Source organism: Zerene cesonia, chromosome 4, assembly GCF_012273895.1.
Source record: "Zerene cesonia ecotype Mississippi chromosome 4, Zerene_cesonia_1.1, whole genome shotgun sequence".
Lineage (NCBI taxonomy): Eukaryota > Metazoa > Arthropoda > Insecta > Lepidoptera > Pieridae > Zerene > Zerene cesonia.
The window spans coordinates 2,617,981-2,633,739 of record NC_052105.1 but is presented as its reverse complement, the minus strand read 5'-3'; the positions used below and the strand labels follow the sequence as shown (position 1 = coordinate 2,633,739).

General features: G+C 33.1%; 2 protein-coding genes across 2 annotated transcripts in view; one reads left to right on the top strand and one right to left on the bottom strand.

Moving 5' to 3' along the window:
- LOC119839780 overlaps nucleotides 1–4,411 on the top strand; it is a 12,795-nt gene extending 8,384 nt beyond the window's left edge. Inside the window, exons 10-13 of the mRNA XM_038366221.1 lie at nucleotides 1–52; nucleotides 402–538; nucleotides 1,098–1,220; nucleotides 2,422–4,411. Of these exons, the coding sequence (XP_038222149.1) occupies nucleotides 1–52; nucleotides 402–538; nucleotides 1,098–1,220; nucleotides 2,422–2,506 (397 nt within the window). The 3' untranslated portion in view covers nucleotides 2,507–4,411. The remainder of the gene's footprint in view (nucleotides 53–401; nucleotides 539–1,097; nucleotides 1,221–2,421) is intronic.
- Nucleotides 4,412–6,226: 1,815 nt separating this feature from the next.
- LOC119839779 (voltage-dependent calcium channel subunit alpha-2/delta-4-like) overlaps nucleotides 6,227–15,759 on the bottom strand; it is a 13,701-nt gene continuing 4,168 nt past the window's right edge. The window contains exons 8-25 of the mRNA XM_038366220.1: nucleotides 15,552–15,736; nucleotides 15,142–15,364; nucleotides 14,652–14,786; nucleotides 14,420–14,512; nucleotides 14,292–14,315; nucleotides 13,875–13,901; nucleotides 13,187–13,267; nucleotides 12,846–12,920; nucleotides 12,095–12,202; nucleotides 11,359–11,618; nucleotides 10,616–10,773; nucleotides 10,137–10,268; nucleotides 8,695–8,888; nucleotides 8,170–8,307; nucleotides 7,424–7,678; nucleotides 6,895–6,991; nucleotides 6,307–6,473; nucleotides 6,227–6,262 (exon numbers count right to left, since the gene is read on the bottom strand). Coding sequence (XP_038222148.1) covers nucleotides 6,227–6,262; nucleotides 6,307–6,473; nucleotides 6,895–6,991; nucleotides 7,424–7,678; nucleotides 8,170–8,307; nucleotides 8,695–8,888; nucleotides 10,137–10,268; nucleotides 10,616–10,773; nucleotides 11,359–11,618; nucleotides 12,095–12,202; nucleotides 12,846–12,920; nucleotides 13,187–13,267; nucleotides 13,875–13,901; nucleotides 14,292–14,315; nucleotides 14,420–14,512; nucleotides 14,652–14,786; nucleotides 15,142–15,364; nucleotides 15,552–15,736 — 2,388 coding nt within the window. The remainder of the gene's footprint in view (nucleotides 6,263–6,306; nucleotides 6,474–6,894; nucleotides 6,992–7,423; nucleotides 7,679–8,169; nucleotides 8,308–8,694; nucleotides 8,889–10,136; nucleotides 10,269–10,615; nucleotides 10,774–11,358; nucleotides 11,619–12,094; nucleotides 12,203–12,845; nucleotides 12,921–13,186; nucleotides 13,268–13,874; nucleotides 13,902–14,291; nucleotides 14,316–14,419; nucleotides 14,513–14,651; nucleotides 14,787–15,141; nucleotides 15,365–15,551; nucleotides 15,737–15,759) is intronic.

Here is a 15,759-nt window from a genome sequence, read left to right as displayed (position 1 = left end):
GCCCCCCGAGCCTGCGCCCCCGCAGAACACTTTGCCACTTACCGTCGATAAGGTAAAATATATTTAAATATCTTTGCTAGTGATAATGTTAATTGTTCCTACATCTTTATATGGAGTGAGTTTGATATTATATATTACTTATTAAATCTTTTAGAACAGAATAATATGGGACCATAGAATTGTGGGCCGTGGTGTTCTAATGTGTTCATTAATGAATAAAAGGATTGTGACATATTTTTAGGGACACTAGTAGATTCACCAATTGTGTCGACCTAGCGTTGTATTTACATGATTGATTCCTGAATGAATTGAATATCGATTAAATAAATAATCCATCATTTATAAACAAAAAAGTAGTATAGTAGAAAAATAGGTTACTAATAACATCAATGTGATTATAGCCGTCGTGTGGCTGCAGCTACGCGAGCGGCGCGAGCGAGACGGGCGACGCGAGCGAAGCGGGCGCGGCGCGAGGCGAAGACGAGAGCGACGACTACCGCAGCGAATGTGCCAACTGCAAGTCCACTTCCGATGCGGGGTGAGACTAATAAGTTGGAGCTGCTATTTATTTTATTTTTAAATTATACTAATACAAGTTTTAAATGTTTGAAAATATGAGGAATAAAAAAAGTTCGATCATAAGGCGGTATTCGAATCTGCGTCTTTTAATTTTTCATATTATATTATATCATTATAAATATGTTGAAGAATCTTGTGGGTCGCTACATCATTTTAGATGAATTAATACAATTTAAAATTGCTTTTAATTTAAAGCACTACTAAATTATTTAATGCTAGCGATCCCGGCTACGGCCGTGGTATATGTAGGTTATACATAGCCTTTCTCAATAAATGGGCTATCTAACGCTGTAAGAATTTTTCAAATCGAACCAGTAATTCCTGAGAGTAGTGCGTTCAAACAAGCAAACAAACAAACTCTTTAGCTTTATAATATAAGTACCTATAGATTAAGAGGTATTCTATTGTAAAAGCGTTTCTCTTTTCAACTTGAAAGAAAACCTGAAAAATGGCATTTATAAGTGACCTTGATGTTTGATTTTTTTATGCTCTAGAAAGCCTGATTTTTTTGTTTGCAGGTGTGGGTGGGAGGAGGGCGGCGCGTGGAGCTGCGGCACGCAGACGCTGCAGCGCCGCGCGCCGCCGCCCGCGCCGCCGCCGCCGCACACCGCCACGCTGCCGCAGCCCGTCACCAGGCACGAGTGAGGGCTCCCGCTTGCACCTCACACTCGCACTTACACTCGCCACTACTACATTACTATACATCACTTACACTAGCTAATACTACATTACTATACATCACTTACACTAGCTACTACTACTTTACTATACCTCACTTACACTAGCTAATACTACATTACTATACATCACTTACACTAGCTACTACTACATTACTATACCTCACTTACACTAGCTACTACTACTTTACTATACCTCACTTACACTAGCTACTACTACATTACTATACATCACTTACACTAGCTACTACTACATTACTATACATCACTTACACTAGCTACTACTACAGTACTTTACCTCGCTTACACTCGCCGATTACTTAACGGCCGCTTTCAATATCCTAGATAACAAATATTGACGTGGCAGCCCTAAGTTTGTGAAGCGTGGGGTGAAGCACCTCACAGTTCACTTAACGTTCACACATTGTTTTTAGTGTGAAGTATTGTTGTTTTTGTGTGGTGAATAAATGTGTGTGGGTCGATTATTGACGGATAGCGCTTATACTTGTCTGTGAAATGCATGTTTTGTGTTTCCATATAGCAATCCATACATTCTTGCGTTTTTAAAGAAGTGTATTCTTCTTTTAAATCTAGTAGTGTCTGTTCGGAGCTGAGTCAAACGAAAGTTAAGAATATATTAATTCGATATAGGTATCGTAGGTAGTAATCTGTTTGTGAACTCCCATACGATATTGAAAACGGCCGTAAGCAACATTAGATCAAATTACACACTCTCGTAGATGTTTACGTTTTAGTAAGTTTTTTGATGAGACTAAAGACTTCTCATACTAAAACCACATGTCACTGTGATGTGTGAGATAACACTTATTACTATTTTATGGATTATAAAAAAGAGGAGGTTATCCAATTTGGTCTAGTTTCGACAATTTGAAGCCTATTTAGTTTGTTAAAAATAATGATTACCCCTTGGTACACTATGACACACTAAATACCATTTAGACGCCACGCGGTTATGCACTAATAACTTACTCCATTCGCTAAATCACACTAACTACTGCTTAAATTGTCATAAAAACATTTGGCATGTGTAATTGATGCGATTTTATGTTTACACTTCTTTTTTATGTCATTTTTTTATGTCACTAAAACTTACATTCACACAAATCGCTTTCTATGCATTAATATTTATATATTTCGTTTTCAGACGCAACGCCATGGGTCAGCCGTCGAACTGGGAGAATTGGTTCAACACTATCCCGGATTCCGACAGTGAGTCTGAAGAAGAATAATTCAACTGTCCATGACATTTTTATAGACCTTTATTTCACTGTAAATTGAATACTATATAGTCACAGACCATGGCGATTTTCTCATTGATTCTTGGTATTTCACCGAACAATTTGTGTTCAGAATATCGTACAAATGGATTGAATTTAAAATTTAGATTGGATCTTAAATATGGGAGTCCGTTTGTCGCACAAAATTATTAGAGGAATTTTTTTGCCTTTAACAAAATTATAATTTTCGTGTCAGTGTTTTTTTTTATACATATATAAATCTACTTAAATAGAATAGTATTGTATTGCACTCAGTGCATTTGATATTGTTTTTATAAAATATCATCACAATATTAATACATAGTTAAACCAAAGATTTTTTTTATGTATTCAATGCATTCGATTCATATGAAGTTGAAATATGCTGATGTTGATGTATTCATTATTGATATGTTTTTTAAGATTTGAAACTTATGAAATAAGTTTAAATATATTTTTTATTCTTTAAGGTTTGGATGTAGTAGTAATTCTAAAGTCAATTTTCTCGATATTCTTTCCCTTAATTTCGAATTAAGATATTCCTTGATTGTCTTCACTGAAATGATTAAATCATTGAAATTAATGTCTAGAATTACTTTTTATTAATAACTTCTATAAATGTTTACTTCATCACATCAATCACAATATTAGAACTGTAATCGTTTATAAATAACATATGAATTATGATTCTCATGTTATTGTAGGAATTCATATTAAATAATATTAAGGACGCATTCTCAAAACAAATAAGTAACGACACACGCACATACAATTGTTGGTAATAGACATTATTTTGTTAGAAATTTCTACGCAACGCGTTCAGACTGACAAAATACAATAAGTCTTAATACCACCCGTTAAAATTTATGAAAATTGTATATATGTGTTTTTGGAATTGTTATATATTTTTAACTAGCGTATGGCAACAGAAAAATGATCCCCACATTAATTTTGAGTGAAGAGATAATTACATCAAATATCAATATTTCAAACCAACATTTTCCAGCTCGAATGAGGTAAAGAAGTGTTGTTTTATGGCAATTATTAATTATGTTCAAGGATTTGAAAATGCGTCTTTAAAACATGTCTATTTAATCATTGTGTTGTTTATAAAACACATTTTCATTAAATTTAAAAAAATATTAGATATAGTGCCAAATAAACGGAAAGAAGGCAATGAAATTAGGTAGATAGGTTTCACAATGTTATTTTTTTTCGAATTACGTAGAATAAACAGGTTGTATAAAAATAATAAAGTAATATTTTTGATGATAAATAGAAAGGCTAAACGAGTTCAAAGAAAATATTTTATTAATGACTTAGCATAACTTTCTGAATCAGTGTAGTATTTGTATAGATACAGTTTAAATAAAGATTTATATTTTTTTCATTAAAATTAGTGTATAGAATATATTTAAAGGTACACAGTTTTCTTATCTCATTTTTTTAGTAGAAGCTCAAATAGAATTTCTTAGAATAGTCTGATTTTTCCGAGTTTTGAAATATTAAAGCAATTTCTAATTTTAAGACAGCTGTTATATATATTTAACATGTTTACCATTATTCCTAGTATCAAAAGTAATAACTGGAATATTGATTAACGATAAGACAGTTTGATTTCATGTGATGATATGATTGCACTTTATTGCAGCTCGTTTATCTAAATTATTATTTCCTTTTTTGTCCTATCAGTCTAAAAATACGCTCTTTTTAGGATTAAGATAAAATCTAAAAGAAAAATACATACGGGATAAGGTTTTGCATTGGTTATTCAATATTTGAGGCTAATTTTTGTTTTTTTTTTTAATTGGATCAAAATCGCAATTATTTCACAAACATTCTTATATACAATCTTATGCAATTTTTTGTTACCATTATTCAAAGTAGTTTTGTATATTTTTATTAAGTAGGTTTGTTTATTTGCCTTGAAGGTAAACTTTGACTTTATTATCGAATTCTTAATTTATTTGTGATCTGTTAAATACCCACCAATATAACATAGCATTCCAATAACAATTAATAAAATATTGTTTTAATATTTAGAAGTTTATGAATATTAATAATTAAGTTTATCATGAATGAAATGTGTATGTAAGTAAGGAATGTAATTTTACAACTTTGTGATTTGCCAGTTGGCACCATCAGTATTATATAGATATTTCCGAACCAAATACATTAAATAAAACGAGTTGAGAAATAAATAGACTTTTATTGACATCAAAACACACACTTTATTTACAAAACAACACGAAATACAATTTTTGAGGATGGCAATTAAGCATTGATTGACAAAACTATCATTTTTACCCATAATATTATACATGAAATAGATTGCTCACTTCATTTAAATGAGATTATAATGTTGCCAATAAATAAATAAAATAATAGAACAACTTTTATAAATATGAAAATTCATTCTGTAAGTACACAGTATGTATGTAATTTGTAGGTGCGCAAAGCCTTGCTGTTTTCAGCATTTTGAATTCTTTTTCAAAAGGCGACATGGTCACCTGCATTGAGTATAATATTTTTCATATTATAATCAAATGTATTATAATAATGAGATAAAAGACTAGATGCGCGAGTGGAGTTAAGTTTCCTTTGTTTTCGGGGTCAGGTAGCCATGGTCCACATTGTCTATATCCAGCTTCCTACATTGAAATAAGTTTAGTTACAACATATTCAAAATTATATGTCAGTAAAATTCCCGGTTCAGATGTAGTTTAGGTCTGGACGGGCAAAACAGCCGGTTTACCCATATTGTAATGGGGAAAATATATTATTTATAGTATGTTTTCTGCATTTGACAGGTGCACGTGGTGAATGTGTGTTAATCTAAGTCCCTTGTTGTGGCTCTGTGTGTTTCATGTTATGTGTGTGAGTGTGTGTATGTGTCCCCCATGCACGTGTATGCGTGTGTATCTGTGTAAGGTATCTCACCGCGGTATAATTGTGCGGATAGCACGCAGCTCGTGGCGGGCGGGCAGGGAGCGGTACGCGCACGCGCCAGCACGCGAACCGGCTCGCAGAGCCACGTAGTGAGCTCACCTCGTGCATTTGTACCTGCGCATTTTTGCAAACATGCGGTAGTCATATCCAGGATATTTTATTAACATTTAATATCACTGAAGTTAGCAGATATTGTTCATGTGGCCAAAAATATCTCCATTATTTGAATCTACCGATAGTGTAAGTGCGTAAAGAAATCTAGTTGAAAGAATATATACTTTAGTTAGAGTTTTTTTATTACTATTAGTCTATTGATTATTATTACAAGTCTAATTCAACGTGCGCATCTAAGCCATTTCAATTTCGACATCACTGTCTATGATATTCATCGAATAAGATACATTTTATATATCAAACTTTCATGAACTCACTGGTTGATTTACTAGCGAATCGTCAAGAGACGGTCCTGTGTAAGGGCAGTGCAAGTAAACGGCGATCAGGACGAGGTTTGTTTCGGGAACTTCTGTCGCTACGAAGGGCCATTGGCATGGATTCGCTGAACGATTAAGAGTTTCCATTGCTTGTTTGTTCCGCTATTTTAAATAAATAAAAAATAATTAGTGTTAAATTATTTATTTATTACTGCTTAACCGCAGTCTTACCTAATTGGCATCAGTACTTTTCGTAAAATAACTTTTTCATTTAATGTATTTCTATTTCTAAGGTTATGTTATTGTGTAAAATTCAATAAGGAGACACAAGAACCAGTCGTTTTGGGAACTGCGATAAAAGACGATTACTTCACATAAAGCAATGAATATTACCTGCAATTCATATATCGGTCGTGAGCGATCGCAAGTAGCAACTCGAGTACGGGCAATCAACACTCGTTCGTCAAACAGCTGCTCGTATTTCTCGCGCTCGAAGTCGCGCTGTAAGCGTTTACGGCGCTTTTCCCGCTCTAGCTTTGTATCCCCAATCGCTTTTGCGCCTTTAACCATAATAATCATTTAATTCATTAATTTATACTTCATTGTACAAATGGTTCTATAAAATGCTAACGAAAAAAACGGGATAAACTTCTATTTATATCTGTATGTCTAAAATGTAAAATTGATTTATTTTAAAAGTGTAATTACAGAGTTTCTTTCTGGCTTTGAACTGGTAAATATTAAAGCTGTGTAAAATGACGATTTAAAAGTGCTTCTATAAGAAGTCTTATTGAATAAATAAAAGTTTGAGTTTGAGTTGAGTTTAGAAAAATATCATACTTAAAATACCCGAAATTATATTGTCCGCGTCAAATTGTTGAAAAATAAAAACGGATAAAGCAAGTAAATAAAATGCTACATGGTGAGGGCGGCGAGCGGCTATCAAGTGATTTAAAAAATAAGGAAATCCAACAAGCTTACCAGTCATTAGTAGGCTCATAAAGTATATCATATTCTGCGAAGCATACACAATAATCTTAATAGAACTCCATAGAGAGATAATAATCGATGGTAGTCTCTGAAATAATAGTATTTTATTATAGTTCGTACTAATCTCAAATGTTCAAAATTTCTTTGAAACATAATATCAAATACTGTAAACGCATCAGATAAGGTTAGGGATAGAGTAACGTACATGGACGTAGTCAGAGCACAGCCAGATGGTGGTTTTTAACGGGAATTTTTTTACATAAATTATAATTTAATGTGTGCGGCTATTTACATCTCATTTACCATTTAACTATTGCTTATATTGTTACACTACTCGGGTTATAAGGGTTATTTTATGCACTAAATGTGAGAGGAGAAACAAAATCTTCTATGTACTAAAGGATAAATGATGAAAAATAACACTCGATATTTATTTTCTTTTAGATGAGGCCCATTGGCACTATTACAATACAATTCAGCACTAGATACACTTTGTACATAGAAAGAATTCAGTACTAACTGGAGCAGCTGCCTTCAGTTTTTCATCCTTCGGCGGGAAACAAACTCCCTGGTAATCATGTACCCACCGTACTTTAAAAACGCTTTCATTCAATAGAGCCTTCATAACCACCGGGTGTTCAGTGGCGAGGTGTTTGCGTCTCTCATTTGAATTGGTTTGGTCAGATACGATCCAGCCAGCGTCATCTATGAGCACGCAGCTCCAGTTAATGTGGTCGCATTGCGGCTCGCATTGGGTTTCGTCCTCATGATTACACTGGAGTAAAGACTTACTTATTAGATTGACTAAAAATAAAATATAAAAATATATTCAGCTAACAGATAACTAACAATTTAAAGGCGGAGGATAGGAAGAATCCTTGTTATATAGGTAGGTAGCATTTACTGTTCTGTAAACAATTTTAGAAATACGTAGATACAAAGACCAAACTTACGCTGTGCGTTTTTAGAATTTTGAGGTGATTGGAGTATTATTATACTTGCAAGATTACTATACAAATTTACATTACTATACAATAATTTATAACCATGAATACATTTCTATATACTGCTATTTGCCCCCGCTTCTCCCGGGTAGTTCTATTATTAAGATATTGCCTATCCTATCTTTTAAGTTGGATTAAACTAAAAAAACTACTCACAGTGTGCTTAATTTATAGCGGACAAACAACGCCACACATAATTTCTGCAAATTAAAATTATCTTTTTAAATATAGATAGAGTAGACCATAGGGAAGTACAACATACGTGCGCGTTTGTGACGGATTCCAGAAAATCGTCGAGATGTTTCGGGTGGAAGTGATAGCCAGCCACTCCGATGGTACCTTGTTTAGCAGGATGAGGCACAGTGCGGGCTGCTGTGAACCACTGCCATTGTGGACCTAACTGTTGAACGGTAATTTTTAATACTAATAACGAAATGCTAATGACTCTGTAATGTAAGACTACATGTGAGTAACGAAATTATCCTATGTGATAGATATATTTCTACAACTAAAATAGCTACACACCTGTATCTATGCAATGGGACAAATTGCGTTAAAATCATGAGAAGTTAAATAAGGACTGACTTGACTGCGTTAAGACACACCTAAGTGTTTTTGACTTACCTGCTATTAACTATAACTATACTTATATAAGAACAAAGAAAAACAATTATGTATTTCAAGGACAATTACAAAAATTAAAATATATATAACAAGAAAAGCACGACAAATGTAAAAAGGAATATTACAAAGAAATACAAAAATAAATATCTAAGCTAAGGCTCACAGGCGGTGGCTTCACATCAGTATTCCTCATTTCCCCCACCGGCGGTACCGGCGTATGCACCACAAGCGTATCTGGCGCAGCGGACGCATGCCGGTACCACGCCTCGAGCGGGCCGCGCGCCCACACCCCCCCTTCCACAGGTGCCGCGTGCGAACTCGCCGCGTGGTATACGTGCCAGCGAGTTAAACCGCTCTCTATGTTTCCATTGTATAAATTAATTTCCTACCACCCACTGTACTGTATATTGTTTGTTTTCTTTATTGTACTTAAAGTAACATATAAATTTAACGGGTTGGGCTGTGTGGGTGCACACGGCCGCTGCTTTAACATGAAACGCTTATAGCAGTGAGTTACTTTTAGTGCTAACGATTGAAAGAAAACTAGATTGACTTCGTTTTTAATAGCAGCATGCTACTACTACGCTAAATAATGACACAAAATTCATGGGTGTGCGGTTAATGGTTTTGTAGTTATTAATGTCAAAAACCAATTCGTTACGGTTCGCAAATTCGATAAGGTATCCTGTGAAGTGGACAAATAAACACAATATAATTGATGATATAGCACATATCGCGACCTAATCACTGTGCAATCACCTTATCTATCTTACTCACGTATGGATAGATATTTTTTTTATAAATCAGAACAAGTAATGATTAAAATCCCATATTTATCCTAAGAAGATCAATTTGTTTATTTACATCTAAAGAATAGCAGAAAAATTCATTTCATTTATTTTTGATATTTTCTTGATCAAACTAATTAATGAGAGGATTAAATCTAGAGCATGACCTTATAATGGAATCATATCCTCGAGATAAAAAAAATCAATTACATTGAAAAGAGTTAGTTAAAATCTTATCATACAATTAATAATCGTATCCATATATTTTTCGTGTTATAAATCATGGTTATCAATGTTCGTCATATTTTATCCTCGAGATTATATAATTATCTCAAAGTCGGTACATACATATTATCGTAATATTAAATTAATTAATTTATTACTAAGGAAAAGATGCAAAGGTAAGAAATCGCTGTGTAAAAAATGCCATTTATATTGCGTAAAAATAACGAATCATTACTAAAAAAAAAGAACTGAACAAAAACTCGTTTTTTTTATAGACTATCCTAACTATTGATAAGACCTGATTTAATTCTGGTAGTGACCACTGACCATGAATAAATAAATTTACAATATGGCGGCGGCTAATTTGAACATAGAAGGCGGATTTATTTTTATCCTAACAATTTGGATTTCAAATGAGAGAGAGATAAAAAAAAGACCATTACAATAAAACTGAAAAGTTTACAGACAGTTGTTTGTTTCATAATAATAGTTCTACAACAAATTGTTTGAGAATTAAACATCATAATTTATAAAATACTGGATACACCTAAAAATAAACAAACGAAATAAATGTTGTATCAATCTACGATACCTGAAGCGAAGAAAGCCGTAATGGAACCAAGACGGCACGTAGCGCAGTCCTGCTCTCGGCCCTCGTGTTCGAGTGACCAGCGCCGCGTAATTATCGCCTCGTGACTTAAACGCGCCATAAGTTCTTCATTGCCTTTATGAATAAACTTTAAAATGTATTAAAAACAGTATTTTTATGATTATTATCTTACGTTTTTAAATAGTTTAACAATGAGTGTAGGAACCTGGCGAATTCGCGTCTAAATCCAAGTTGACGCTAATTCTTTATAATCTAATCCATTATAGATTTTACGTTACGAGGGTTCTCCTTACACACACACACGTACATTTTTTTTTAACAATGGATATCTACATGGGATAGTCCTAAAAAAAGGTTCTATCACTAGTAGTACCTAAATATAAATAAACAAAATATGTAATTACACTTTCAACATGTGAATAATACGAGTATAATGTGTGTTGTATCAATAATTTACTTACAATGATAAGTCTTCTCAAACAAAGTAGGCGCTTTATGTGAAAATAAATTCTTCAACTTTTGCATAGCAAAGTTCGGTTCATCTCTGCGACGTCGCAAGAAGTGCAACACTTCTAACTCGCGGGAATCGAAGCGTGGTTCTATGTGCCTGCAATATAACCTGTAAAACAGACTAGTTAGGTATACAACTAATTATAACAAAGTGCCGACTATGTGAAAAGTAAGATAATGAATTTAAATTTCTTTTTATACCCAGTGGTCTCTCAGAATAGAACAAATTGGACCTTTGTAAAATTTGCCCAAGAAATAAATATGTACTTACTACATAAGTAGTATATGCATAAGATTTCTACCAGATTGAAGCAAAAAAAGGCCCGTTTCCTTTTCCTCACCCGTCCTAGTCCATTCCTTCTTTCCAGTCGTTAATCCTTTCCTTTTCCCTTACCCCATAAAAGCGGGGGGCAGCGCATTCACAGAGGTACTACCTTTGGGAATGTTTATGGGCGGTGGTGATCGCTTACCATCAGGCGAACCACCAGCTCAGCTGCCCACTATGACATAAAAAAAAAAGAAATACTTTTAATAGCTACTCACGACGATACAGTTTTCCGAAACGGTGTATTAAAATGTACTCGAATTAACAAATAATATAAAAATATTTAAATATTAAAAATATAAAAAGAAAATAAAGTCTGAATCACACTAATATGATAAATGTGAAAGTTTGTTTGAAAGTTTGTCTTACCAGTCAGGATGTACGGAAAAATCAGTACCAGATAGTACTTTCACAGCTTGTTCTCCCAACTTCTGTGTCAACTGTGCACCAGGCGCCGCATGATATAAGTTGTATGTTGGCAGAGATACAATCAGTGTGTAATGATCGTGAACTCTTTGCCAATGATAATCTCTCATTTCTAACATTACCCGCATTCCGCCATCGTAAATACTTTTAGCATACATCGACCTAAAACCCTTGGCTTTATCGATCACTAATGCTGTGCGGAACTGAAAGAAACCGATGTATTGGATTTATGTTTTGTTACTTTATTGCAGGCACTATATTCATACTTTTATTATATTACGAAATACTTAATTGAAAAAGCAATATTCAACTAAGTATTTCATATAAGGTACCTAATAGTTACCTAGTTCTAAATTATTCTGTTCTAAACCGCTATAATATTATTATTCATGCAAAAGCGATCGGTTTTCCGTCTCTTCTTCTCACCTTATCCACTCACCCAATTGGGATAAAATTGGGTACTAGAAATACTTTGAAACCCGAAAAATTATGTAGAATAATTTTAATCATCGAGATCCTAAGGGAATGGAAACTATATTTTTTCCTTTGTAACTATATCTACTCTTTTTGATTATGCGGGCGAAAAGCGGGTAATTGTATATCCAACTACGATAACCTCTTCGAATAACAAATACCTACGAAAAAAAATCAGTTGAACGTATTACTTTGTAGAACTTACATCGAGCCATTCCTGAGGATAATGTCTAGCGTAGTGGTCGATCGCGGATTGCTCAACATCCAAAAAGTCTACGGTTCTATAACCAGGTCTTAAAATATCGCCGTCGAACTGTAATTATAGTAATAATCAAAGATGTATTCCATCAATTGCTTCACTATGAAATAGAGTCGAACGATCTAATGGTGCCCTTTGATCTATTGAACATTCATATCATTTTCACTTAACAAATAATATTTGTTCCGTTTAATGATTTTAGTTTTTTTACTTTTCGGCTGTTTACAAAAAATATGCTTTGCAAAAATTTTAACAAAACATCAACCATGAAGCGGGATTTTTACCCACGTCAATATATTAATCGATGCTTTAAAGATATAAAAGAAGATCTCAATATAAATGTTTATTAAAGGTTTTCATGATATGACTGTGGTTTATAAGAGTTAATATTTTTAAAGAATTACTTTCGTAGAAGTGGGCGAAGATACACTTGAAAAAAACACGCGAATGACACACATGAATCAACATATAATTACGATGTTATATTTAACGACTATTTATCAGCTAAGAAATAATAATATCCTCTCTTTTAAATGATACGCTGGTTTAAATAGCTCAGATTAAATTTGTCTAAAAAAAATTGCTGAATTTATTGTTTAATAAACACAAAACACAAAAAATTAAAACATGTTATTTTACTATTCTTTACCTATAACCAAACAGGAATTGAATTATAAATACATATTTCGCTACTTACAACTGGTTTCGTACTATTATGGAGAACAACGTTACCGCGGTGATCCAAAAGGCAGAGAGAACCACCTGCGCCTAACTGAGATTATAAAAGAGTTATATATTTTGTAGCCATATACGAAAAATTTAATACAATTACATATAATTATTTTTCTATTACTTAAAAGTTTTCAATCCAGTTCAATGATCATTAGCTATGTCGTGTATAGATAATAATTCTCAGTCTCGCTGGATAAAGCGGCCTGATTACCTTGTTGTCTGTGAAGAAAACTTCTTTTAGTGAAACAGATAAGTAAGGCATTAACCCCATTGATGACAAATTAATGAGTAAGAAAGAAAACTTACCAAGTAATAAGGCAATATAAGTTTTAAATGGTCCAGCGGAATATCGACACCAGCAACACCTAGCAGTCTATTTACAGGGTACTAAAAATAGAAAATAATTATTTTTAACAAAGAACTAAACGGCCTTTATACTGTCAGAATTAAACTAAATTTAAATGGGACACGGCAGGCATCAGAAAAATTTAATATTATAATCATAAAAATCGGTTCATCGGTTAAAAAGTTATCATGTTACAAACCTCATAACTTTCCCGATTTCTTAGAAAGAAATAGAGACAAGTTACAGCCTTATATTTTTTAAGTCAGTTGAAAATAAATAAATTAAACAACGGAACACAGTTAAAGTTTACAATAAAGTTGTGACTTTTATTGATCTTGATTTCAAGGAATAGAATCGCTTGATTTGAGATAGATTTATCAAATGATGACAACATTTCTTAGAAAATAATATCAAAGTTAAAAGACCGCTTTGTTGATTCATGAAACGAAAGCATGATGTAAATAAAATAGTAATCGTTCAGCTATTTTATCGTTCAAATATTGTATCTAAAGTATTTACGAACATAATTAATCAATTATCTATATTTTGAATGTCCTTATTACTACACAAGTAGACAACAGTATCAAGTGTTCGGTCAATGTTCAAAGAAATAATAGTTGTTTATGGAAGATTTTTAATCATACATACCGTTCGTGTAGAGTTTCTTTGCTTTTCCTGTAATCAAATTGATAAAAATCAGTGAGGGATTTTTTATCTGATTTACGACTTAATTTTAATTAAAAATAAATGTGTTGTGAATTGCTATCGTTGCAAGATAAAATATCATACCTAATTTTAAACTTTTTCCACATTATTATTATAATAATTAGTTTTAGTAATACTGAAAACGAAGACGAAATATAAAGACAACATGCAATGTACTTTAAATAATTTAATTATGTAGGTAGGCGTGGGATTAATTTTTTGTCAATAATCTCTAGCCTTTTGTCTGTGAAAAAATGTTCTTATTAATTAAAAACATAGAGCCGATGCGTTTATAGATATTTCTCAATTGATAGGTATATCTTTCAGTTCTACACAGCAAATGAAAAACATTTTCCTCACCTCATCTAACATAATCGTGATGTTCTGAAATAAAAATATTTTCAAATTACATTGTTGTAGGCAGAATATTAAAACTATAACATGAATACATTAATATTGCATTAGTATAGGATTGAACAAATGGTAACCTCAACCGTTGTACTCTCGAAAACAGGCACAGCCACGCTTACTTGTAATCTATAGTTTATATTCTCTCCTTCGAAGTATTGGCCTTTTTTGTCCTGAAATTGAGTAACTTTGTATATTAAACCACCCAAGTGGGATTTTAATATAAAGATTTGTGGAGCGTGAAAACAAAATATCGATATTCTTTTTTCGAAAATAGTGAAGACAAGAGACAGGTAACTTCTGCATACTCACTAAATTGAACATATTCGATTCATTATTGCTAACGTCTTTCAGGAATTTTTCTTTATTCCGTCTCAATTGTTTGTACCGGTATACTTGTTCTGCACTCTCTTTTTGCTCCCAGTGAAATTCTCCACGTCTTGGGTCCTAAAATACATTTTTACATAAAAAAATATTTTAAATAGTTTCTACTGGCGAAGTATTAAAAGAGAATTTATTTTATAGATTTTCAACATCTGCAATAGCTCAAATTATTCTCCCTGCATCGTGGAAAAAATATATATGGTTCTGTTAAATATTTCTACTCATCCTTTGATGATAGCGAATTGCGTTATCAGAATGATTCACATTCGCCAAAATACCTATTGATACACGCCTGCTTGTATGCTACGCCAAATCTAAATTTCCACCCAGCTAGTTATAAATCATTTACCGCTTTAAAGCTTTTGCTCCTTAATGGAAACAAAAATTTAGTAATGTAAACAAAAACCGAGTGAATTACCTCAATATTCGCGTATACATCGCTGTATACTCTAAGGCGTTTTTTTCGCTGCGCTACAAGGGGCCGCTCCAAAACACGCAGGATCTTGATCACTTGCTCTGTGACGTCAGAGTGTGTGATGAATTCCGCGAAGTAACCATCGCGTTCACAACTCACTGCGTCACCGTATAAACGTGTGTAATCGCGTAAGCCGTTTAAATCGTGGAGCCACATTACAAACAGTCTGAAGATTATATATTAAAACTATTATAAGTAGTTTAATACTATCATAAGAAAGCGAGATATAAAACTAATTACTACTAACTGAAAATTTTTTGCTACATATACAAAAAATTTGGTTCACGAATTTCTTAAAAAACCTGTAGATTTTACAGTGTATGCATGTGGATCAGAATTTCCATTGACCATACCTTATTTTGCCTTCAGGGTCAAGTTGACGCATTAAAGTTGTGTAGTTATAATAGAGACTATCAGTGACTAGCACAATAGCTTGTTGGCACGCCTGCGGACGTTTCAGATTTTTCTGTTTCTTTAACAACTGTACAGCGTAGGCTAGAGCATCTCCAATTAATGACTCGTTTACCATTTTTTGTAACTTAAGCGCTGACATCATAGCTG